Source organism: Oncorhynchus mykiss, chromosome 1 (genome assembly GCF_013265735.2).
Source record: "Oncorhynchus mykiss isolate Arlee chromosome 1, USDA_OmykA_1.1, whole genome shotgun sequence".
Lineage (NCBI taxonomy): Eukaryota > Metazoa > Chordata > Actinopteri > Salmoniformes > Salmonidae > Oncorhynchus > Oncorhynchus mykiss.
In genome coordinates, this window is record NC_048565.1 from 17,165,624 (window position 1) to 17,192,413 (window position 26,790).

At 42.5% G+C, this 26,790-nt stretch overlaps 2 protein-coding genes across 3 annotated transcripts in view; both read right to left on the reverse strand.

The window, feature by feature from the left end:
• LOC110493506 (phosphatidylinositol 3-kinase regulatory subunit gamma) overlaps positions 1-7,584 on the reverse strand; it is a 32,686-nt gene extending 25,102 nt beyond the window's left edge. For both annotated transcript variants that reach the window (XM_021567934.2, XM_021567862.2), the window contains exon 1: positions 7,026-7,584. The gene's annotated coding sequence lies outside the window, so the exon portion shown is untranslated. The remainder of the gene's footprint in view (positions 1-7,025) is intronic.
• Positions 7,585-7,778: 194 nt separating this feature from the next.
• Positions 7,779-26,790, reverse strand: part of LOC110493215 (microtubule-associated serine/threonine-protein kinase 3) — a 47,556-nt gene continuing 28,544 nt past the window's right edge. The window contains exons 12-27 of the mRNA XM_021567512.2: positions 26,701-26,789; positions 26,203-26,411; positions 25,953-26,091; positions 25,737-25,869; positions 25,302-25,467; positions 25,109-25,210; positions 24,748-24,870; positions 21,607-21,719; positions 21,270-21,424; positions 19,658-19,779; positions 19,118-19,306; positions 18,671-18,897; positions 18,432-18,554; positions 18,181-18,317; positions 14,733-14,914; positions 7,779-11,705 (exon numbers count right to left, since the gene is read on the reverse strand). Of these exons, the coding sequence (XP_021423187.2) occupies positions 10,732-11,705; positions 14,733-14,914; positions 18,181-18,317; positions 18,432-18,554; positions 18,671-18,897; positions 19,118-19,306; positions 19,658-19,779; positions 21,270-21,424; positions 21,607-21,719; positions 24,748-24,870; positions 25,109-25,210; positions 25,302-25,467; positions 25,737-25,869; positions 25,953-26,091; positions 26,203-26,411; positions 26,701-26,789 (3,183 nt within the window). The 3' untranslated portion in view covers positions 7,779-10,731. The remainder of the gene's footprint in view (positions 11,706-14,732; positions 14,915-18,180; positions 18,318-18,431; positions 18,555-18,670; positions 18,898-19,117; positions 19,307-19,657; positions 19,780-21,269; positions 21,425-21,606; positions 21,720-24,747; positions 24,871-25,108; positions 25,211-25,301; positions 25,468-25,736; positions 25,870-25,952; positions 26,092-26,202; positions 26,412-26,700; position 26,790) is intronic.

Consider the following 26,790-nt stretch of genomic DNA (forward strand, 5'->3'; position numbering starts at 1 on the left):
TATTGCAAGGTCCCTGGCCATTCTCAGCCCAAGCATGAAGGCTTACAATTAATAGATTTGGTCTTTTTTAGGCCTACCTGGTGGATTTGGAAAGACATCAGTAAACCAGATATACACTGCTCAAAAAAATAAAGGGAACACTTAAACAACACAATGTAACTCCAAGTCAATCACACTTCTGTGAAATCAAACTGTCCACTTAGGAAGCAACACTGATAGGCAATACATTTCACATGCTGTTGTGCAAATAGAATAAACAACAGGTGGAAATTATAGGCAATTAGCAAGACACCCCCAATAAAGGAGTGGTTCTGCAGGTGGTGACCACAGACCACTTCTCAGTTCCTATGCTTCCTGGCTAATGTTTTGGTCACTTTTGAATGCTGGCGGTGCTTTCACTCTAGTGGTAGCATGAGACGGAGTCTACTACCCACAAAAGTGGCTCAGGTAGTGCAGCTCATCCAGGATGGGACATCAATGCGAGCTGTGGCAAGAAGGTTTGCTGTGTCTGTCAGCGTAGTGTCCAGAGCATGGAGGCGCTACCAGGAGACAGGCCAGTACATCAGGAGACGTGGAGGAGGCCGTAGGAGGGCAACAACCCAGCAGCAGGACCGCTACCTCCGCCTTTGTGCAAGGAAGAGCAGGAGGAGCACTGCCAGAGCCCTGCAAAATGTGCATGAGTCTGCTCAAACGGTCAGAAACAGACTCCATGAGGGTGGTATGAGGGCCCGACGTCCACAGGTGGGGGATCCCTCAGGAGACCATCCGCCACCTCATCAGGAGCATGCCCAGGTGTTGTAGGGAGGTCATACAGGCACGTGGAGGCCACACACACTACTGAGCCTCATTTTGACTTGTTTTAAGGACATTACATCAAAGTTGGATCAGCCTGTAGTGTGGTTTTCCACTTTAATTTTGAGTGTGACTTCAAATCCAGACCTCCATGGGTTGATAAATTTGATTTCCATTGATAATTTTTGTGTGATTTTGTTGTCAGTACATTCAACTATGTAAAGAAAAAAGTATTTAATAAGAATATTTCATTCATTCAGATCTAGGATGTGTTATTTTAGTGTTCCCTTTATTTGTTTGAGCAGTGTAGTCTACTAATTATGTCTGATACATCTCTCACACATGATTTCTTAATCCTCACACTAGTAAAAGTGCATCATTGATCATGCAAACCAAACACTGAATGTAATTTGAAAGTAACTGTATAAGATGCTTGGACCTAGAATGTTTCTGCAACAGCCATTATCACTCAATGGGTAAATAAGATGTGTCTCTTGACACAAACTGGATATTCACTGCTTATTACAGGCAATCGTCGTGCAAATACTTTACTAAGAAATTCTAGTAGTTACAAAATGAGCTAGGGAAATGAATTTCACTGGTACATCTTGACGTCACTGCAGCCAGATCACCTTGACTTTGCATGTGGACAATGGCTTAGGTCTTATGTTGCCATCTGAGTACAGCATAAAATATGATTTATTGTGGTGCTCATTCCTCCTAAATTGATGAGTTATCCTGTCCCGTATCTCATCTAAGAATGATGCAGCTTGAAACGAGCCATAACACAGAGACATGCACACAATCCTAAATGCAATGCCAGATTATGGCTAACAAACAACTGGTATGGTGATGATGGAAATGAAATAACGTAAAGACATCATAGGGCAACACTCACCCACCTTTAGGCAGAGAGCGAGAGCTGGCCGGGGCACAGCGGGTTTGCAACTCGACAACCTTCGAGTGCAGCGGAAAGGTGCCAGGGTGGACACGTGGCACTGATATACCCAACCATAGGCCTCTGTCCTCACGCCATCCTTAACCCCCTCTATTCTGACTCAACACCCTTTTAAAAAATCCTCTCCTTAAATACACAACCATTCCGACGATGTCATTTCCACTGTGCGGTCCATTTCCATTTGAAAGAAACATCTGCCTTATTCAAGGTACTTTGAATATTCAAAAAAATCTAAGTATTTCTGTTTTTACAGTGCAACACAATAGAACAATGTGGGTTTTGAGGATAAAGATTGCACCGTCATAGGATGGTTAATCTTAGTCACAATGATTTTTACAGTTTGAGAGCACCTCGTGCAGAAGGGACAGGATCAAGAAGAGAGGGGGGGAAAAACTCACTCATCAATAAATAAATAAAGGAAGTCACTGTTGCTACAGAGAACGAAAGCTTAGTGGTCTCCTGGATTCCTATTGGGCAGTCTGCTGCTATGTGCCCAGGAATCACCAGAGATGCTCTAACAAATCAAGGAAATGTTCTAAAATTAGAAAATGTATCTAGGCAGTGATCGCTTCTGACCCTCGAACTCCAACTTAATAATTTTCGACTTCACTAATAGTAATGGGTGAAGTGAAAGTAATTGCGGACAATTTATCATTTTAATACAGGCACAGACAACACAGTGCATTTGGAAAGTAATCAGACCCCTTGACTTTTTACTCATTTTGTTATGTTACAGCGTTATTCTAAAATGGATTCAATTATCCCCCCCCCCCCCCCCGCATTTACACACACACACAATACCCTATAATGACAAAGCAAAAACAGGTTGACATTTTTGCAAATGTATTAACAGTAAAACTGAAATATGACATTTACATAAATATTCAAACCCTTTACTCAGTACTTTGTTGAAGCACCTTTGGCAGCAATTACAGCCTTGAGTCTTCTTGGGCTTGAAGTTCCAAGCTTGACACACGTGTATTTGTGGAGTTTCTCCCATTCTTCTCTATAGATCTTCTCAAGATCTGTCAGATTGGATGGAGAGTGTCGCTAAACAGCTATTTTCAGGTCTATCCAGAGATGTTTGATCAGGTTCAAGTCTGGGTTCTGGCTGGGCATCTCAAGGACATTCAGAGACGTGTTCCGAAGCCACTCCCGCTTTGTCTTGGCTGTGTGCTTACGATTGTCGTGTTGTTGGAAGGTGAACCTTCGCCCCTGCCGCTGAAAAACATCCCCACAGCATGATGCTGCCACCACCACCATGCTTCACCCTGGGGATGGTGCCATGTTTCCTCCAGACTTGACACTTTGCATTCAGGTCAAAGAGTTCATTCTTGGTTTCATCAGACCAGAGAATCTTGTTTCTCATGGTCTGAGAGTCTTTAGGTGCCTTTTGGCAAACTCCAAGCGGGCTGACATGTGCCTTTTACTGAGGAGTGCCTCCCATCTGGCCATAAAAGCCTGATTGGTGGAGTGCAGTAGAGATGGTTGTCCTTCTGGAAGGTCCTCTCATCTCCACAGAGGAACTCTGTCAGAGTGACCATCTGGTTCTTGGTCACCTTCCTGACCAAGGCCCTTCTCCCCCGATTGCTCAGTTTGGCCAGGCGGTCAGCTCTAGGAAGAGTCTAGGTGGTTCCAAACTTCTTCCATTTAAGAATGATAGAAGCCACTGTGTTCTTGGGGACCTTCAATGCTACCCTTCCCCAGATCTGTGTCTCAACACAATCCTGTCTCGATGCTATACGGACAATTCCTTCGAACTCATGGCTTGGTTTTTGCTCTGACATGCAATGTCAACTGTGGGACCTTATATACACACACAAGTGTGTGCCTTTCCAATCAATTGCATTTATCACAGGTGGACTCCAATCAAGTTGTAAAAACATCTCAAGGATGATTAATGGAAACAGGATGCACCGGAGCTCAATTTCGAGTCTCAAAGCAAAGGGTCTGAATACTTGTGTAAATAAGTTATTATTTTTAATAGATTTGCAAACATTCCTAAAAAACAGTTTTTGCTTTGTCATTATGGTTTATTGTGTATAGATTAATGAGGACATTTAACAATTAAATTAAGAATAAGGCTGTAACGTAACAAAATGTGGAAAAAGTGTTTGAATACTTTCCCCCCTGCTCATATTCTGTATTTTACTATAAATAGAGATCACACAGGTTTAAGAATACACATGGCTACATTATTATTTATAGATATTCAATACATGGCAAAAGTATGTGGACAGCCCTTCAAATTAGTGGATTTGGCTAGTTCAGCCACACCCGTTGCTGACAGGTGTCTAAAATAAAGCACAAACCCATGCAATCTCCATAGACAAACATTAACAGTAGAATGGCCCGTACTGAAGAGCTCAGTGACTTTCAACGCTGATAACATCACAGGATGCCACCTTTCCAACATGTAAATTCGTCCGCCCTGCTAGAGCTGACCCCGGTCAACTGTAAGTGCCATTATTGTGAAGTGGAAATGTCTAGGAGCAACAACGGCTCAGCCACGTAGTGGTATGCCACACAAGCTCACAGAATGGTACCACCTAATGCTGAAGGGTGTAGCAAGTTTAAAAAAATAGTTTGTCTGATGAAATGTTTGTCGGGATCTTCATGAAATGGGTTTCATGCTCGAGCAGCCGCACACAATCCTAAAATCACCATGCGCAATGCCAAACATCGGCTGGAGTGATGTAAAGCTCGCCGCCATCGGAGCAGTGGAAACGCTTTCTCTGGAGTGATGAATCACGCTTCACCAATTAGCAGTACAACGGACAAATCTGGGTTTGGCGGGTGCCAGGAGAATGCTACCTACCCCAATGCATAGTGCCAACAGTAAAGTTTGGTGGAGGAAAAATAATGGTCTGGGGCTGTTATTCATGGTTCAGGCTAGGGCCCTTAGTTCCAGTGAAGGGAAATTACATTCTAGACGATTCTGTGCTTCCAACTTTGTGGCAACAGTTTGGGGAAGGTCCTTTCCTGTTTCAACATGACAATGTCCCCGTGCACAAAGCAAGGTCCATACAGAAATGGTTTGTCGAATTTGGTGTGGAAGAAATTGAATGGCCTGCGCAGAGCCCTGACCTCAACCTCATCAAACACCTTTGGAATGAATTGGAACGCCGACTCCAAGCCAGGGCTTATTGCCTAACATCAGTGCCCGACCTCACTAATGCTCGTGGCTGAATGGAAGGAAGTCCCTGCAGAAATGTGCGAACATCTAGGAGGAACGCCTTCTAGAATAGTGGAGGCAGTTAGAACAGCAAAGGGGGTACCAACTCCATATTAATGCTCATGATTTTGGAATGAGATATTCGACGAGCATGTAGTGTATTATTATGAGATCATTTAAAAGCCCAGTGGAATCAAATGTAATATTCCCGTGTTTTGTGTATATATTTCAAATACAAAGTTGGAATAATACTGTGAAATTGTGAACATGGTGATAATGCCCTTATAGCGTAAGAGCTGTTTGAAAAGACCACCTGACATTTCTGCCTGTTTTGGTGGGATGGCGTTTTGGCCTGCCTGGACATCACCAGTCGGTAAATTAGTTAATAGACCTTTCCCCTCCCTACTCCCAGACAGTCCTAGAACAATTCTTGCTCGTCTTTCAGTTAATAAATTGCCTTTAACGAAACAGATATAGGCCTAGCCGATTGATGCTCAGATGGATTAAAATCCAGAATACTAACAATTTAACTTGTCCACACAATCCGTTTTATTTGCTAGTAGGCCTATTTTATATTAATTTGTTTGTGTTAGCAAATCAAATAGACCAAAACCATGGCCCTATCCTATGTTAACGAGCCATAATACAATTATTTTGTCATCATGACTTATCCAGTAATATATACTGAACAAAAATATGAATGTAACATGTAAAGTATTGGTCCCATGTTCCATGAGCTGAAATAAAAGATCCCAGAAATTTTCCATACGCACAAAAAGCTTATTTCTCTCAAATTTTGTACACAAATTTGTTTACATCCCTGTTAGTGAACATTTAGTCCTTTGCCAAGATAATCCATCCACCTGACAGCTGTGGCATATCAAGAAGCTGATTAAACAGTATGATCATTAAACAGGTGCACCTTGTGCTGGGGAGAATAAAAGGCCACTCTAAAATGTACAGTTTTGTCACACAACACAATGCCACAGATGTCTCAAGTTGAGGGAACGTGCAGTCAGCATGCCAATGTGAATGTCCAACAGAGCTGTTGCAAGATAATTTAATGTTAATCTATATACCATAAGCCGCCTCCAACGTTGTTTTCGAGAATTTGGCAGTACAGCCAATTGGCCTCACAACCGCAGACCACATGTAACCACAACAGCCCAGGACCTCCACATCAGGCTTCTTCACCTGTGGGATCGTCTGAAGAGGGGTGCTGAGGAGTATTTCTGTCTGTAATAAACCCCTTTTGTGGAGAAAAAAAAAACTTCTGATTGGCAGGCCTGGCTCCTTAGTGGGTGGGCCTATGCCCACCCATGGTTGAGCCACTGCCCAGTCATGTGAAAGCCATAGATTAGGGCCAAATGCATTTATTTCAATTGACTGATTTCCTTCTATGATCTGTAACTCAGTAACTTCTTGGAAATGGTTGCGTTTATATTTTTGTTTAGTATAAATAAATAGCTTAATTAAGTTGTCAACTGCAAGGCATATTCACTAAAAATATATATATTTGTTAAATACATTTCCAGGGCTTGGTTTTTGCTTGGCTTCATACTTTGGTTACACCGTATTCCTAGTTACACCTGTCTTTGGCCATTTTTTGTCACTTTAAGCCATTTGACCCATTTCGGCTTTGTCAGGAAATAAATGGTGAGACATTGATGATAGGATAAATATATATTCAGTTATATTTAACAACTGAGGCACAACCAAACATAATATGAATCGTTTGTTATATACAAGGGATGCCTTTTGACAGTCGTGGCTACAGTTGCAAACATGATTGTAATCCAGCAAACTCGTGCCAGCTGGAGGATTTTGGGGGCTCCAACCCTGCTAGCTGCAAAGATTCGAAACGCACTGGCCCAAGCATAGTTAGTTGAATACGAACTTGTGACAATACTTGTTTGGCTATCTAAACTGTGCCTATTGTTTGTTAGTTAGTTGTAGGTTACGAGAAGGGTTTACTGTGTCATGTAACTGGCGAATAGCTACAGAGGCTAGTAACGTTAAACCAGTTTAGCAAATTTGCGTCTCGAGCCCCCTCCACCATTTTCCAGTTTAGGGGAAAGCTTTAAAACAAAAAATACTCACCGTAAAATATCCTTGATTGGGTAACTGTTTAAACTTGTTCAAAGGCTAATTTAGTCCTCATAAAAGCTATTTTCCTTTTTTCGTTTGCTTCTTAAATTATCACAAACCTAAGTTCCCTGCCATGTTCGTAGAGAAGATATCGAACTACATCGATAGTCAGACCAGCGAAACTTGTGTCCACTGTGCAGCTTGCAGTACGTGCACCAGCTGTACGGAAACAAACGAACGTAGCCGTAATTACACGACTTGTTGTATGTAAACTATGGGATACATTCTGTAAGATGTGGCATACAGTATACCATCCAAAGAGGGGACCAAAAACAACAAATGTAAGCATAAAGCCATGTGAGTACATTCATTACAATTCAGTGAACAATATATTCTTAAAACAAAAAGATGTGACTATGAGTGCATTCATCAAATGCCATATGGAAACAATTTATCATAAAACAGTTTGGCAACAGCCAGTAAAAACACAAAATAGATCCATCTTGACACTTGCACCAGGGACATCCCACGCCTCACTACTCAAACATGAGCAGACAGATGTTGAAAGGCAAAGTCATATGAACTTGCAACATTTTTAGGATTCCCATCTGAAGTCTCCTATCACAATTCCTCTATTATGAAAGGACTTATTGGCAAATACATTCAACAGTACAACCCAACCATAGGCATAATAACATCCTAGCCAGCCATCTATGTATTCAACATTTGCTTTTGTTTGAATAGGGAGCTAGGCCATAGTGTTAGAACCTTTTTTTTATTTTTAGAAACTAGCCGGATATAGTTGGCTTATACAGTATATCCATATTCACATACAATGGAAATTAGAAATACTGGAGGTACAGTGCTAACAAAATCACAATTAAACAGAAATAATAAATGTGGACATGTTCTTCCATTTTACCCTGTAAGTGTGCTACAATATACAGGTGCCCTTAGTCTACAACTAAGTGAGAATAGAGGTGTTCGATAGCAGACAAAATGGCACAGCGTCAGAATGAGGGTTAAATGCAAAAGAAAGCATTGCAGACTGATGTGTAGCCAAACCTTCTAAGCTCACTCCCAGCCCTTGATGAACCACATGCATCCCTCATGACAGGGATCATCAACTTTTTCAGCCACCGGACGATTTTTCTCTTGAGCCGATTGTCGGTGGATCGGAGTCTAAATTCCAAATAATTAGTTGACTGCAAATTGACCGCAATAATATTTGACTAAAACACAATTATTTCAAACCATGCTTAAATTTGTATATGATCATATCTGGTTCAGGGCATGATGAATAGGAGTGAGAGGAAAGTGCAAAAGTTGACTGTGCACACAATGCTATTAGACACACATTAAAAACCACAGCATGCGCTTTATAAACCCAGCGTTACATGCAATCAAGTATTACGTGTCCTTGTCTCATGCAGCATGCATCCAACAGAAGAGTAACCGCATCCTACACTATTCCTACAGAACAGTTTAAGGAAGATTTAGTTCAAAAAGGTACTTGTGTAAAATGATGTAGTGCTGAAATGTGCAGACTAACACAATAGCTTCACAGTACATGGTATCAAAAAGTGGTTTCATTAAGTAGAAATACAGGACTCCAAAATTATATTTGTTTCAATTGTGTATAGAGCATGTTCATTGTTAACAATTCTGACTTTGCGAGTAAGTGTGTCTTCGGTATAACTTCATTTCACCACCACTGACTTCTGAGTCCTGAGCAGTTCATCCAGTCTGAAAATATAGTCTGAGGATCTGTTGAGACTTCTAAAGAGCCCCCCCACTTTTGATTTATAAAGAGGGTTAAATAACAGGAAGTACCATTTGACAATATCAGACTTCAAAACTACTTTGGTGTATAAAATGGGCCAAAATGATGGTGTTCAACACAGCTAATTCATTATATGCATTGTATTATATGCATTGCAATACTGATGTGATTCCCCAACAAGCTTCATTCTTGCTGCATCAGACACCCATTTTTACAGCCTTGATCGTTCACGTTGCTTGGTATACTCCAAAATATACAATAACAATTCATACAGAATTAGACTCAGATATCAAAATATATACATGTACAGTACAAAGACCTACAACTAGCATCTGTTAATATCTAAGCCCTGGGGTCTGACTGAAGGTATGAGGTGCTCCTTCATTATTGACTCTTCCATATAAAAATAGGTAAAAAAATATATATGTTATGTCAAAATAGTAATTTCCCTTAGTGCACTTTACCCAAATGTAAACATCAACGCAAAAGCACAAGATGAAATAGACACCGCCTGGAATGCACTTTTAACCAACCAGCATTCAGGATTAGACCCACCCGTTGTATAAATGTAGATAAGGTCAAAGGCTGTATCAAGGATAATTGAAAATATGCAAGCGGATCCCGTGAAAGCTTAAACCGTTTCTCTTTAGCTTGGTGGTGTCACCTGGATAACTGTATTCCTGGACGTAGCCTAAAACAGGGTTAAGAGCAAAACATCTGTGCCTTATCAAAACAATATCCTGTCAACAATTGCCTGTGTGACAGTGATGAGGTAACAGTATTTGATAAAAACAAAAGGTTTCATGCTTTTGTAGTATAAGCATTAACAGCAAGCTCAAAATGCCATGCTACACCAATGTTCAACTGATTTAAGTCCACTGTGATTTCAGCAAACCCAAGGGTTAAACCCTGTTGCCATGAGAATCAGTACAGCAGAACCATGAACCCAATAGAACAACATCAGGATGAACGAACATGACAATGAGGTTGACAGAATATTGTGCAATATAATTAACAGGTTTTAAAACTAACTAGTTACTGATTTTCATGTGAAACACTTGCTTTCATTTCTATGGTGGCTAAGATTTAACGAAATAGTTAAAATAAAATTGCTTTGAAATATAAACTATATTTGTAAAGGAGACTACATTTTCCTGCAACTGTCAAGCCTGCCAACAAGGAAATAACATCTATTCGTCAAACAAAAAGGGCCTTCAGTTCATAAGATATGGCTTAATAAAACAAAAAACAAACAAATAGTGAGTAGTCTTCACATGAACTACTTCGGTCAGTTTTTAGTTGATATAAGAATTGCCCTACAGTTTTGTACGATTGAAAATATAATTCAAAACTGTAGTCTCAGTTTCCAAGCCTAAATCTGAACAACTTTCAAATTGTGGTAATCTTTCGAAATTAAGATTTATACATTTCTACTTTCCATTTATGAATGCAGAAAAAATGTCAAAACTTTCCTTTCCAAAAACGACTTACTTCTGTGAAATTCCTACCATTATCAACTACTCTGTACCATGTTTAAAAATAGACATTTCTAGAAAAATCATGACAATAGAAAATAAATATTTCTATGAATACAAAACAAGATTTAATCTTGGCTAGTCACTATCAATTGAACACTTTCCTTTTTTGGCCCCATTATAAATCCTATTAGCTTAAAAGTAATAAATAAGCCCAGGAAATAAAGTGCAGTCTATTTCCTGGTGTTACATATTTACAAAACTAAGTCCTGAATCAAGTGAAATCTACAAAACAAAATCAATGTGGCAAAATACTCTTTCGCCCAAACATTTCCTTCCTTCAGCAGTGAGAGTATCAAGGTGCTTCCTTGGAAGAAATGGCTATATAAAATGAGTCAAGGAAATGTCACTTCCTTAGCTTCCCTTTCTGGGGGCTAGAGTCCACTGCTGTATCCCCAACTTAATCCGAAGCAGGCATTTCTTTGTGCAAAGCAGCTGTCGCCTCTGGTGCCTTACTGGAGATTTTTACCATGAGAGAGACATCCTTGCTCGGCTGCTGTGGTCCGATGTTGGAATCAGTAGATTCGGGCTCCTGCCTCTCGCCGTCGTCCTCCTCTCCATCAGAGCACGGCTCCCAGACATCCTGGTCCTCGCTCTCTATCAAGCCCTGCACAGCAATCTGAGGCACCAGGTTGAAACGTTTCACCACAGTCAACTCCTCGCTGGTTTGGGAAATAGCCGTCCAGGAGGCCGCCCGCTGCGGGACCCGATTGCCTCCAGGGGCGTTGAGCGTTGTTGCGGTGACCGTGGGGATGGTCTTCTGGTCGTCAGGCTCATCAAAGCTCACCTCCTGCACCGCCTCCTGCTTCTTGAAGGAGTCGCGGCGCTCCGACAGGTTGAGCTTCCTCATCACCACCAGCTGCTCTGAGCGTTCCGACGCCCAGTCCTTCAGCCTCGGGCAGCCCCCGTACCCCACCAGCAGCCTCCCGTGGTCCCCTCCGCCGCAGACTCCCTCCACCTTGTCCTGGAAAGGCACCTCCAACGTGTGCCTTCGGTGGGGGTACGACTTCTTGTCGGTGTGGTAGGCGCTCGAGAGCCTCTCAGCTGACTGCACCCTCTTGAGGAGGGGGGAGTGGGGCGGCTCGGCACTGCGGGGGCGCAAACAATGGCGGACGATGGTGGGGGGGGACAGAGTCTTACGGTGGAAGGTCTTGGTGATGCCAGAGAGGGGGGAGGGGGAGCGCTGGGGTGACAGGGGCTGGGTGGAGGAGTTGCAGGCCAGGGGGGATGGGGGGATGCTGCTGGTGGACTTGCGGCGACCCACCTTGGTGTAGCGCTGAGTGCCCAGCTTGGAGGCCAGGCCATGCAGGGAGCTGGGAGAGCTGGAGCTGGGAGAGCTGGAGCTGGGAGAGGTGCTCTGTGGAGAGTTGGTGTCTGAGGGAGAGGTAAAGAGAGAGTAAGGTAGCCTGATTAAAACCACCAGCTTACAGTCCAACTCAAAGAGATTACTGCATTGTCATTAAAAATAAAATTGACAAAGTCATATTGCAAGCAAAATTGGGAGATAAGCTTATTAGTCAAAGTAGCAGCCTTAGTAAAACAGTAGTGACTGTAGCCATAGTAGAAGCAGCAGCAACATTGGATAGCAGACACAAGTAGTTGTAACAGGGTAGCAGTAGCAGTGGTAATAGCAGTAGTAGCAGCGGTGGTAGTAGTAGCAGCAGTGGTGGTAGTAGTAACAGAGTAATAGAAGCAGTGGCAGCAGCAGTAGTACTATTATAGTAGTAGTAGCAGTGGCGGTGGTAGTAGTAGGGGTGGTGGTGGTAGTAGCAGCGGTAGTAGTAGTAATAATAATAATAATAATAATAATAATAATAACAGTAGTTGAAGCAGTAGCAGCAGTAGTGGTAATAGTAAACTCATCAAAAAAAGATACGTCCCCTTTTCAGGACCCGGTCTTTCAAAAATAATTCGTAAAAATCGAAATAACTTCACAGATCATCATTGTAAAGGGTTTAAACACTGTTTCCCATGCTTGTTCAATGAACCATAAACAATTAATGAACATGCACCTGTGGAACGGTCGTTAAGACACTAACAGCTTACAGACAGTAGGCAATTAAGGCCACAGTTATGAAAACTTAGGACACGAAAGAGGCCTTTCTACTGACTCTGGAAAAAAAGAAAAGAAGAAAGATGCCCAGGGTCCCTGCTCATCTGCCTAAGACAGTGCTACAGGGAGATAGGACCAACAGCTGATCGTCCTCGCAGTGGCAGACCACGTGTAACAACACCTGCACAGGATCGGTACATCCAAACATCACACCTGCGGGACAGGTACAGGATGGCAACAACAACTGCCCGAGTTACACCAGGAACGCACAATCCCTCCATCAGTGCTCAGACTGTCCGCAATTGGCTGAGAGAGGCTGAACTGAGGGCTTGTAGGCCTGTTGTAAGGCAGGTCCTCACCAGACATCACAAGCAACAACGTCGCCTATGGGCACAAACCCACTGTCGCTGGACCAGACAGGACTGGCAAAAAGTGCTCTTCACTGACGAGTCGCGGTTTTGTCTCACCACAGGTGATGGTTGGTTTCGCGTTTATCGTGAAGGAATGAACGTTACACCGAGGCCTGTACTCTGGAGCGGGATCGATTTGGAGTTGAAGGGTCCGTCATGGTCTGCGGTGGTGTGTCACAGCATCATCGGACTGAGAATGTTGTCATTGCAGGCAATCTTACAGGGAAGATATCCTCCTCCCTCATATGGTACACTGCCTGCAGGCTCATCCTGACATGACCCTCCAGCATGACAATGCCACCAGCCATACTGCTCGTTCTGCACGTGATTTCCTGCAAGACAGGAATGTCAGTGTTCTGCCATGGCCAGCAAAGAGCCCGGATCTCAATCCCATTGAGCATGTCTGGGATCTGTTGGATCGGAGGGTGAGGGCTAGGGCCATTCCCCCCAGAAATGTCCGGGAACTTGCAGGTGCCTTGGTGGAAGACTGGGGTAACATCTCACAGCAAGAACTGGCAAATCTGGTGCAGTCCATGATGAGATACCGCAGTACTTAATGCAGCTGGTGGCCACACCAGAAACTGACTGTTACTTTTGATTTTGACCCCCCTTTGTTCAGGGACACATTATTCAATTTCTGTTAGTCACATGTCTGTGGAACTTGTTCAGTTTATGTCTCAGTTGTTGAATCTTGTTATGTTCATGCAAATATTTACACTTGTTAAGTTTGCTGAAAATAAACGCAGTTGACAGTGAGAGGACGTTTCTTTTTTTTACTGAGTTTAGTAGTAGTAATAATAAAGTAGCAGTGGTAGTAGTAATAACAGAGCAGTAGCAGCAGTACTGGTAATAGTAACATAGTAGTAGTAATAGTAACAGAGTAGTAGTAGCAGTAGTGGTAATATTAGTACCAGTAGTCGTAGCAGTAGTGGTAGTAATAATAATAATAACAGTAGTAGTAGCGGTGGTGGTAGTAGTAGCAGCAGCAGTAGTAATAACAGTAGCAGAAGCAGTAGCGGTAATAGTAATAGTAGTAGTAGTAGTAGTAGTAGTAGTAATAATAGTAATAATAATAATAATAATAATAGAGTAGTAGTAATAGTAGTAATAATAATAATAATAATAATAATAATAGAGTAGTAGTAATAGTAGTAATAATAATAATAATAATAATAATAATAAGAGTAGAAGTAGTACTAGTAGTAATAGTAGTGGTAATAGTAACAGAGTAGAAGTAGTAGTAGTAACAGAGTAGAAGTAGTGGTAGTAGTAACAGAGTAGAAATAGCATCAGTAATAGTCGTAGTAGTGGTAATAGTAACAGAGTAGTAGTAGTAGCAGCAATTACAGATCATTAGCAGCAGTAGTGGTAATAGTAACATAGTAGTAGTAGTAATAGTAGTAGCAGCAGTAACAGTAGTAGTAACAGAGTAGTAATAGTAGTAGTAGTAACAGAGTAGTAATAGAAATAACAACAGTAGTAGTAGCAGTAGAGGTAATAGTAATAACAGTAGTAGTGGTAACAGTAATAGTAGCAGTAGTAATAGTAACAGCAGTAGTAACAGTAGTAGGCTAGTAATCATAATGGTACAGTAGCAGCAGTAGTGGTAGTGGTAGTAGTAGTAGTAACAGAGTAGTAATAGTAATAACAGTAGTAGTAGCAGTAGCGGTAATAGTAGTAGCAGCAGTGGAAACAGTAATAGTAGCAGTAGTAATAGTAACAGTAGTAGCAGTAGTAGTAGGCTAGTAATCATAATGGTACAGTAGCAGCAGTAGTAGTGGTAATAGTAACAGAGTAGTATTAATAGTAACAGAGTAGTAGTAGTAGTAGTAGTAACAGAGTAGTAGTAGGCTAGTAATCATAATTGCAGCAGCAGTAGTCATAGTAACAGTGCTAGTAGCACTAGTAACAGTGCTGCAGGTGTCGGCCTGATGTTACCTCCAGCCTGGTGGTCAGGGGCAGGGCTGCGACAGGGGGTGGAGGGGCCGGGGGACAGGCTGTGTGTGGGGGAGCCCGGCAGGCTCTCGCTGGACGACACAGAGTGGTGCTGCAGGCCAGAGTTGAAGCTTCGGCTGCTGTGCATCACTTGCTTGGACAGCTTCTTCAGGATGCTCCGCCGCCTGGGATAGTCATTGGTTACCGAGAGTTATAACGGGGTTATGAAGGTGTTGTGAAGGGGTTTGAAGGGTAACAAGTGACATAACATTATTATAATATATATATATATATATATATATATATTTTTATAGTATGTGATTCACGGCCTGGGAGTTTTTTTTAATGCATAGGTATACATTAAAAAAAACTCCCAGGCCGTGAATCACATACTATAAAAAAAATATATATATATATATTATAATAATGTTATGTCACTTGTTACCCTTCAAACCCCTTCACAACACCTTCATAACCCCGTTATAACTGCAAAACAAATGTCCTTATTGAGTATGCCTGCATAATAATATCAGGGATATTGAGGCTGATGACAGAGCAATAGTAGAGAAACAAATTAGAGAGAATACTCTGTGCATTAAGAACATATTTTACAGTATAACTTAAGTTTCTTAACTTAAAGTCAAGGCATAGATGTATAACTCCATTTTGAAAAAGGAGAACACTGCTGTGGAAATGTTTATCATCCATCCATGCAGTCGTGTGCAGTGATCTCTATCAAACACTGGGGGGAGATAGAATAGGGACTTTTGCAGTATGACTCTTGCTGGATGTATTTACACTGAACAAAAATATGAACAACATGCAGCAATTTCAAAGATATTACTGAGTTACAGTTTATATAAGGTAATCAGTCAATTTAAATGAATTCATTAGGCCATAATCTATGGATTTCACATGACTGGGAATACAGATATGCATCTGTTGGTCACAGATACCTCTTAAAAAATATTTTAAAAATAAGTAAAAAAGTAGGGGCGTGGATCAGAAAACCAGTTAGTATCACGCCACAATCTCCTTTGCAGAGAGTTGATCAGGCTGTTGATTGTGGAATTTTGTCCCACTCCTCTTCAATGTCTGTGCGAAGTTGCTGGATATTGGCGGGAACTGGAACACGCTGTCGTACACGGCGATCCAGAGCGTCGCAAACATGCTCAATGAGTGACACGTTTGGTGAGTATTCAGGCCATGGAAAAACTGGGACATTTTCAGCTTCCAGGAACTGTGTACAGATCCTTGCGTCATGGTGACGTGCATTATCATGCTGAAACATGAGGTGATGGCGGTGGATGAATGGCACGACAATGGGCCTCAGGATCTCGTCACAATATCTCTGTGCATTCAAATTGCCATCAAGAAAATGCTATTGTGTTCGTTATCCATAGTTTATAGCACATAGCACATACAATAATCCCACCGCTACCATGGGGAACTCTGTTCTCTGAACACTGTTCACAATGTTGACATCAGCAAACCGCTCGCACACAAGATGCCAACCAATTTTTATTTGTCTCGTGCCGAATACAACACCTTACCGTGAAATGCTTACTTACAAGTCCCTTAACTCTATTTCTTGAACTGCATTGTTGGTTAAGAAAATATTGAAAATAATAATTAAAATAATAACAATAACAAGGCTATATACAGGGAGTACCGGTACCTAGTCAATGTGCGGGGGTACAGGTTAGTCAAGGTAATTTGTACATGTAAAGTGTAGGTGTAAAGTGACTATGCATAATAAATAATAATAAGATAATAAACATGAGTAGCAGCAGTGTGAAAACAAAGAGTGGTCAATGTAAATAGTCCGGGTGGCCATTTGATTAATTGTTCAGCAGTCTTATGGCTTGGGTGTAGAAGCTGTGAAGAAGCCTTTTGGTCCTACGCTTGCCGTGCAGTAGCAGAGAACTGGCTGGAGTCTTTGACAATTTTATGGGCTTTCCTCTGACACCGCCTAGTATATAGGTCCTGGATGGCAGGAAGCTTGGCCCAAGTGAGGTACTGGCCCGTACGCACTACCCTCTGTGGTGCCTTACGGTCAGATGCCGAGCAGTTGCCATACCAGGCGTTGATGCGACCGGTAAAGATGCTCATGATGGTGCAGATGTTGAACTTTTTGAGATCATGCCTAATCTTTTCAATCTGCTGAGGGGTAAAAGGTGGTGTTGTGCCCTCTTCACAACTGTCTTCATGTGTTTGGACCATGTTAGTTTGTTGGTGATATGGTCACCAAGGAACTTGAAACTCTCGACCCGCTCCACTACTGCCCCTGCTCGGCCCTCCTTCTCCTGTAGTCCACAAACAGCTCCTTTGCCACATTGAGGGAGAGGTTGTTGTCCTGGCACCACACTGCCAGGTCTCTGACCTCCTCCCTATAGGCTGTCTCATCATTGTAGGTGATCAGGCTGTGTCGTCAGCAAACCTAATGATGGTGTTAGAGTTGTGTTTGGCCACGCAGTCGTAGGTGAATAGAGAGTACAGGAAGGGACTAAGCACACACCCCTGAGGGGTCCCAGTGTTGAGGATCAGCGTGGCAGATGTGTTGTTGCCTACCCTTACCACCTGGGGGCAGCCCATCAGGAAGTCCAGGATCCAGTTGCAAAACAAATCAAATTGCAATCTCCCCGGGACAGGTGAAAACTTGCCTTTGATGTCCCAGTGGCCATCGAAGGTGAGCATTTGCCCACTGAGTCAGTCACGACGCCGAACTGCAGTCAGGTCAAGACCCTGGTGAGGACGATGAGCACGCAGATGAGCTTCTCTGAGGCGATTCTGACAGTTTATGCAGAAATTCTTCGGTTGTGCAAACCACAGTTTCATCAGCTGTCCGGGTGGCTCGTCTCAGACCATCCCACAGGTGAAGAAGTTGTGAGATTGTGAGGCCGGGTTGAACATACTGCCAAATTCTCTAAAACGACGTTGGAGGCTTATGGTAGAGAAATGAACATTCAATTCTCAGGCTACAGCTCTTGGTGGACATTCCTGCAGTCACCATGCCAACTGCACGTTCCCTCAAAACATCTGTGGCATTGTGTTGCCTGACAAAATGCACATTTTAGAGTGGCCTTTTATTGTCCCCAGCACAAAGTGCACCTGTGTAATGATCATGCTGTTTAATCAGCTTCTTGATATTCCACACCTCTCAGGTGGATTAATTATCTTTGCAAAGGAGAAATGCTCACTAACAGGGATGTAAACAAATTTGAGAGAAATAAGCTTTTTGTGCGTATAGGAACATTTCTGGGATCTTTAATTTCAGCTAATTAAACATGGGATCAACACTACATGTTGTGTTTATATTTTTGTTCAGTATATATAAAATGTATGTTTTCATATCAACCCCACAAAGTTAATACATCATAATAATAGCAATACGGCATTAATATTACATTGAATTAAATTAGCACACAACAATCAAAACGTCTTCCCTTACCTGTCCTGATTATCCCTTCTCTTGCTTTTCTTGCTGCGTCTTGCCATTTTGCCCTTGTGGCTGGTCTTTCGAGCCGGCCCAACCTTGATTGACGTGTTCTCCAGTGCCGTGGTCTGAAGGGCCACCTTGCCGCCACTCTTTTGGGGTTTCACAAAAACCAATGAGGTATTAGTATTGATTAAAGCTCATAATATCCCAAAGAGTGTGGGTATAGTTTGACATTAGGCTTGAGATTGTGTTTGTTTCTGTACCTTCAGAAGCAGCTCCATTATCTCTGTGTGGACCAGGCCTTGCACCGACTCTCCATTCACATGAGTGATGAGGTCATTGGCCCTCAGTCCTGCCTCATGGGCTGGGCTGCCATCTTCGACATTCTGTAAAACAAAAGTGGTTTATTATTATCACAATTACTGAATGTCTGTGTGGTGATGCAGCCTTTGATTGTGCCACTATTGGCTAATTCTGGAGCAGAATAGTACAGGGCACTCACCGAGACCATGTGGTGCACAGTGTAAATGTAGCTGTCGCCCATGTAGACGCGGATGGCCTGCATAGTGAAGCCGTACTTCCTCCCCGAGCTGTGGATGACGATGGGTGGCCCCAGGATGCTGAGGCTAAGCGACAGGTCTCGGCTGGGGGATGAGTCGCGTGATGAAGGGTTGGACGAGAGGGAGCGCATTAAGATGGGGCTGACCTGGAGGCCGCCGGGCATGTCGTCTGGAAAGGTGCACAAAGGATGAGTTCATGTTCAGGAAATTAGAAAAAGTATGGTAAAATGGTGGAATTCAGAACAAGAAACTGCTCTTGTTCAGCATTTACAAGTAACTTAAAATCCATTAGCTCTGTGCAGACAGAGCATCCCTGTATGACTAACTTATTTAGCTTCTGAAGCGTTACCACTGTGCCCAGAAGAAACTTGCATGACAGTGGAATTAACCTGCAGTGATGACAAGAGACAGGGCGGAGAAGGAGGCAGACTTGGGTAGTTTGCCCCCAAGCCTCGGACTGTCTGGCATCTCCAGCTGGTTCCCAAAGTGTCGGGAGGCCCCGTGGTCCTTGGGGGAAGAGTGTTTCTCTCCGGTGCTGTTGCTACGAATCCGATGCAGGTTTGATACAACCACCTCAGCTGTAATGCACAGAAGTAAGGGCATATATCTATATTTTTGACCAAAATAGGCAATGTCTCTTAAGTTTCTCTGCAAACACAATACTTTGTCTGGATGGAAGATCACTGAAAACAAAAGAGGAAGCGTCTACACTCAAACTCTTAGTTTTGACTGTTTCGTCTTTGATCAGTCTGCACCTTGCTTGGTCCTTAATCCTCCTATCAACATGGAATTAAAAAAGCGATATCACACAAATCTGTTTGTTTTATGAGCAATTAAATATCATAAGCACTGTTTCAATTTCTGTTGGTTTCCATGAGGCTGTGCAGACTTGAAGCAGAGTGGACGGAGGGGCTTGGGGCTGAGCTCACCTTCATCGTCTGTGGAGAAGGTGAAGCGCGGCATGGTCTCCAGACTGTGGGTGCTTCTCATCACCAGGGGGCTGGCGCTCCTTTCAGACTGGGAGGAACTGGACGAGGCCCGAGGGCGCAGGCTGCAACACGTAAACCGCAGTGTCAGTTCGAAGGAGACATAACAATGGTGACACATTATATAGAACGGCAGAGCGTCACCCTACTCAGCTAAATTGGCCAGTAACCGAAAGGTTAATGGTCCAACAAGGTGAGAAATCTGTCGCTGTGCCCTTGAGCAAGGCACTTGCTCCAAGTTCGCCATTAAAAATGGTAGACCCTGGCCATGACCCCACTCTCCGACGGCGTCTCAGGGAGAGCTGGGATATGGAAAAAATAAGTCAAATTCACACATGCGTATTAAACCTCTTGGTGTTAGGGGGCAGTATTTTCATTTTTGAAAAAAAATACGTTATAATTGACAGCTTTGGATAGAAAACAGTAACTTTTCCAAAACTGTAAAGATATTGTCTGTGAGTATAACAGAACTGATGTTGCAGGCGAAAGCCTGAGAAAAATCCAATCCGGAAGTGCCCCAGGTTTTGAAAGCGCTGCGTTCCAATGACTCCCTATTCAGCTGTGAATGTACCATCAACGAGCTTACGTTTTCTACGTATTCCCCAAGGTGTCTACAGCATTGTGACGTAGTTTTAAGCATTTCTGTTGAAGAATAGCCGTAGGCAGCCACATTGCGTAAGTGGTCACATGGTGGTTCCGAGAGAGATTCTCGCGTAAAATACAGAGGTAGCCATTACTCCAATCGGTCAGAGTGAAAAACGAATTGTCCCTACTGATATATTATCGAATAGATATTAGAAAAACACCTAGAGGATGGATTCTACACAGCGTTTGCCATGTTTCTGTCGATATTATGGAGCTAATTTGGAATATTTTTCAGCGTTGCGGTGACCGCAATTTCCGGGCAATTTCTCAGCCAAACGTGAAGGACAAACGGAGCTATTTCGCCTACAAAAATCATCTTTTGGGAAAAAATGAACTTTGGCTGTCTACCTAGGAGTCTCGTGAGTGAAAACATCCGAAGTTCATCAAAGGTAAAATATTTAATTTGATTGCTTTTCTGATTTCCGTGACAAGTTTGCCTGCTGCTAGCAAGGCATAATGCTATGCTATGATAAACTTACACAAATGCTTGTCTAGCGTTGGCTGTAAAGCATATTTTGAAAATCTGAGATGACAGGGTGATTAACAAAAGGCTAAGCTGTGTTCCAATATATTTCACTTGTGATTTTCATGAATAGGAATATTTTCTAGGAAGATTTATGTCCGTTGCGTTATGCTAATTAGTGTCAGATGATGATGATAACGGTCCCGTTCACGGGCTGGCGTCACTACAGGTTAATACACACTTGTACATGTTTGAAATAGGACAGATATAAGCATTGGACATTTATGCACACCCTACTCAGCTAAATTGGACTTTTCTGAACTAATCATTATTTTATGCACTTTCCCCCACTGTTGTGCAGTGCTTCCGATAAGGAAATATTTGAACTACTACACAGGGAATCCTAACAGAAAGAGAGGGCTATAAACTCAGCCTGGCTCTGCTCACCTGCCCTTGCGATCTTGGTGCTGGCGTTCCTGTCTGTGGATGTCTCCTCCTGGAGAGGTTGTGAAACATCCATCCCAGCCCTCCTTGTCCTCGCTGTGGCCCGATGAGAAGCTCAAGTTGGACGGCGTGGCCAGATGTTCTGTGCTGCTGTATACCTGAAAGTATGGAGTAGCCACATTAGCTAAGGTGGCCAAGTTTGGTGAACTTGGCTCCAAAAAAAAACAGATTTAAAGATGGTCATTATTTTATTTACAGAGAAATGCTCTACTAACTAGTAATATTAGACATTTACCTGTTCTGACAAAATTATTCATATTTGAAGAGGTATGTTCCAAACCTTGCTGAAGCGGTTTGACCAGGAGGAGAACTGTCGGATTTCCAGGGAAGACTCTTCATCGTTGGTTTCATCATCCTCATCTGAGGCCAAATGGTGGTACCGCTCTGAGCGAGCTGAAAACATGACAACACAGAATGCATGGAACAGGGACCTTACCATAATATCCAACCTGGACATTTAGCATATTTAAAAAATATATATATCTTTATTCAACATAATTGACTAATGAAAATATAAAATCAGCAAGAGCAGGATGAAAAGCAAATATTACTACATCTGTGGAGATAAGTATAATGGCAATATCAGGAAATTGATCTTTGTTTTAAAGGTGTTTCACACAGAATTTCTCAGAAAATCTTCCCTATGTGAAAGCTAGGTGCTTTGCAACAGCACTAGGCTGCATTCAAAACAAATCTCCCCCTCCCACACACCCCATTTCCCCGTAACATGGCAGAGACTCAAACTTGAGCATTTCACTTTTGGTTTTTGTCCACCATCTTCAAACAGCTGTAGAAACAACATTTCACCTTGATTCCCTACACTATTCCGTGCTTGTTTTCTCACATAAACTGAAATTGAGAAAACAGTATAGAATTTTAGCAACCAGGAATTGATAGAGCAATTTCCACTAGATATCACAGCCAAAGTCCAAACAGCTTTCCCATTTTGACAACAGATGCTGCTCCATCTGGAAAAATCTTTAGGCGAATATCACAGCCACTCACAACACTGGTGTTTAAGTAATACTGTGAAACACCATCATTTCACTATTGCTGCAGATACAGTTGAAGTCGGAAGTTTACAAACACTTAGGTTGGAGTAATTAAAACTAGTTTTTCAACCAATCCACAAATTTCTTGTTAACAAACTGTAGTTTTGGCAAGTCGGTTAGGACATTTTTCCAACAATTGTTTATAGACACAGTGAAATAATCTATCACAATTCCAGTGGGTCAGAAGTGTACATACACTATGTTGACTGTGCCTTTAAACAGCTTGGAAAATTCCAGAAAATTATGTCATGGCTTCTGATAGGCTAATTGACGTTATTTGAGTCAATTGGAGGTGTACCTGTGGATGTATTTCAAGGCCTACCTCCAAACTCAGTGCCTCTTTGCTTGACATCATGGGAAAATCCAAAGAAATCAGCCAAGACCTCAGAAAAAAATGTGTAGACCTCCACAGGTCTGGTTCATCTTAGGTACCATGTTCATCTGTACAAACAATAGTACGCAAGGATAAACACCATGGGACCACGCAGCCGTCATACCGCTTAGGAAGGAGACGAGTTCTGTCTCCTAGAGTTGAACGTACCTTAGTGCGAAAAGTGCAAATCAATCCCAAACCAACAGCAAAGGACCTTGTGAAGATGCTGGAGGAAACCGGTAAAAAAAGTATCTATATCTACAGTAAAACGAGTCCTATATCGACATAACCTGAAAGGCCGCTCAGCAAGGAAGAAGCTATTGCTCCAAAACCGCCATAAAAAAGCCAAACTACGGTTTGCAACTGCACATGGGGACAACAATCATACTTTTTTAAGAAATGTCCTCTAGTCTGATTAAACAAAAATAGAACTGTTTGGCCATAATGACCATCGTTATGTTTGGAGGAAAAAGGGGGAGGCTTGCAAGCTGAAGAACACCATCCCAACCGTGAAGCACGGGGTGGCAGCATCATGTTGCGGGGGTGCTTTGCTGCAGGAGGGACTGGTGCACTTCACAAAATAGATGGCATCGTGAGGATGGAAAATTATGTGGATATATTGAAGCAACATCTCAAGACATCAGTCAGGAATTTAAAGCTTGGTCGCAAATGGGTCTTCCAAATGGACAATGACCCCAAGCATAATTCCAAAATTGTGGGAAAATGGCTTAAGGACAACAAAGCCAAGGTATTGGAGTGGCCATCACAAAGCCCTGACCTCAATCCTATAGAAAATATGTGAGCAGAACTGAAAAAGCGTGTGCAAGCAAGGAGACCTGCAAACCTGATTCAGTTACACCAGCTCTGTCAGGAGGAATGGGCCAAAATTCACCCAACATATTGTGGGAAGCTTGTGGAAGCCAACCCGAAACGTTTGACCCAAGTTAAACAATTTAAAGGCATTGCTACCAAATACTAATTGAGTGCATGTAAACTTCTGACCCACTGGGAATGTGATGAAATAAAATAAAGCTGAAATAAAATCACTACTATTATTCTGACATTTCACATTCTTAAAATAAAGTGGTGATCCTAACTGACCTAAGACAGGGAGTTTTTACTAGGATTAAATGTCAGGAATTGTGAAAAACTGAGTTTAAATGTATTTGGCTAAGGTGTATGTAAACTTCCAACTTCAACTGTATATTTATGGCCATTTTCTGAAATTACAATACAATTTATAATTATTATTTTTCACCCTAAGTAGCACCTTTAATAAGACCTGCTCTTTTAAGTTCTCTTGTGCACTTTACACTGTTAACTTCCATTCATTGTTCTGTTTTGTGTTGTGTGATGTCTCATGTGTAACTATAGTCTTAGACAAAAAGGTTCCAAAAGGGTTCTTCGGCTGTCTGCATAGGAGAACCCTTTTGAAGAACCCTTTTTGGTTCAAGGTTAAACACTTTTTGGTTCAAGGTAAAACCCCTTTTTTGGTTCAAGGTAAAACCCCTTTTTTGGTTCAAGGTAAAAACCTTTTTTGGTTCCAGGTAAAACTGTCTGTGGAAAATGGTTCTACTTGGAACCAAAAGGGTTCTTCTACCTGGAACCAAAAAGGGTTCTTCAAAAGGGGTTCTCATATGGGAACAGCTGATGAACCCTTTTAGGTTCTTGATAGCACCCTTTTTCTAAGCGTGTATGGCTGTGTTACCGCAGGCAGCCCATTCTGATATTTTTTCCACTAATTGGTCTTTTGACCAATCATATCAGATCACCTCATTTTCAGAGCTGAACTGAATGGTCAAAAGACCAGAATTTGGCTGCCTGTCTAAACGCAGCCATACACTATTAGTTTTAGGAGAACAGCCTATGTATGCTGCTTTTGTGGCCAGTACTCACTTGGAAAATATATGTACATTTCTATGTGACTTCTCTGTTTAAATAAAGGATAAATAAAAATACATGAAAAAAAGACCACTTGTGAAGGACTGCCACGTACTGTCAAAGTAGCTGGTGTCGTCCTCCGCTTCCAGTTGAGGGATGAATTCTGCTTTCTGTCGCAGTAGCCCGTTCCAGTCCAGATGCAAGAAAAAGCAGTGTCGTTTGACCTCAGGTGCTCCTCCTAGAACAAAATGTATTTTTGAAGATCACAGTCATGTGTGTAGATTTCAGAACAATAGCCAACAGCAAAACGTCAGAGCGGGATGACGTGAAATGGAAGACGAGGGCTTGGTTCCAATATCTACACTAGCGCACCACTAAGAATTAAGCAATTGAACATGAATTCCATGTAAGATTGGACATTAATTCCATGTGGGGTGTTAGTAGGATATTGGAATGTAGCAGAGTGGTTTACGTACCTGTCCCCAGGCGCTCCAGAGGGCTCTGCCTCAGCAGCCGTGTGATCATGTCCTGGGCGTCTGCAGGTAAAGCTTCGTCCCCATCGGGCCAGGTGATGTCATCTGTACATCGGGCAAGCACACGTTAATCTCCACATTGAACACCATTTTAAAAAGCCTATACACTGTTTATATTCCATCAATGGATACTTGCCACTGACAACTTGCCCAAAGAGTTCCTCGGGCGTGTCCCCAAAGAAGGGCACACATCCAACCAGGAACTCATACAGGATGACGCCCATGGCCCACCAGTCTACTGGCTTCCCATAGCCCTGTCTCAGTATCACCTCTGGGGCTATGTACTCTGGGGTGCCACACACCTAGAGAACCACACCGATAATGTTGAATTATACCTTTAGCATGTGTATTTTTAACACATTGACATTTAGTTACACAGTAGTTATGATATGGTACACCTATACTGGATTGAGTATTTGACCTGGTGTAAGTGTGTGAATATGTGCCTTTGTGTTCAAGACATGTGTTTGGCATTTTCGGTATATTGTTGTCCTATGCCTTACTATGGAGCTGAATGTACTTTATTTATAGTGAAATGACAAATAAAGGGTTTTACAGCACTGACTCCCACCTGTTTGTCGATGAACTCCCTGGTGTCTTTCTCCATGTGACCCTCATACAGGTTGGTAGTCATGTTCATCAGGCCAACTCTGGACAGGCCAAAGTCAGTCAGTTTGATGTGGCCCATAGAGGTGATCAACAAGCTGCAGGGGGATGGAGAGAAATGTTCAAACTACACTTTCTTCAACTTGAGCTGTGTAAAGACTAAAGCTGGTTCTGTACACACTTGTCAGGTTTGAGGTCTCTATGGACGATGCCGTAGTTGTGAAGGTACTCTAAGGCCAGCACAGTCTCAGCAAAGTACATCCGGGTCATGTCCACAGGAAGGGGGCCCATGTTCTTTAGCAGGTTGGCACAGTCCCCACCTGCAAGAGATGACCAAACGTTATGCTTCAGATACGAGAAATCATGGGTAAGAACACATTCACCGTTCCAACTTTTTTCATTCAGTCCGCCTCTTTTAGAAAACACATTACCTTCCACATACTCCATCACCATGCACAGGTGGCGCCGTGTCTCGAAGGAGCAAAACATGGAGACCACGAAGGGGTTCTCGGCGAAGGTCAGGATGTCCCGCTCCACAAACACCTGCTGGATCTGGTTCCTCAGGACTAGGTTCTGCCGGTTGATCTTCTTCATGGCGAAACGCTGCCGGGTGTTTCTGTGACGGACCAGGTACACAGCCCTGCCAACCGCCACAGGACAAGAGCCATGGTCATACAAAACCTCCACATTGATAAACCATGACTACAGGGGTAGGTTCATTCATAGTAAGTGGAAGTGTGTTCTATTTTTTCAGTAGTCTAAATGTTTACCAATCATGACATAAGTCTACAGTTGACCTTTTAACTTGAACCTTGAACTGACTATTGCTGAGTGCATTGATTTATAGTAAATATATGTCAGCTAATAGCTAATTGGGAGTTGTTTTTTAGTTATTAGTGTGGTTAACCACCTGTCTGTTTAGCGCTTACCCATAAGCTCCATTACTGATGAGCTTGATGGTTTCAAAGTCACTCTCCAGTGGTTTCCTTCGCGTTGGGGTCTGTGGACACTTGTTCTGC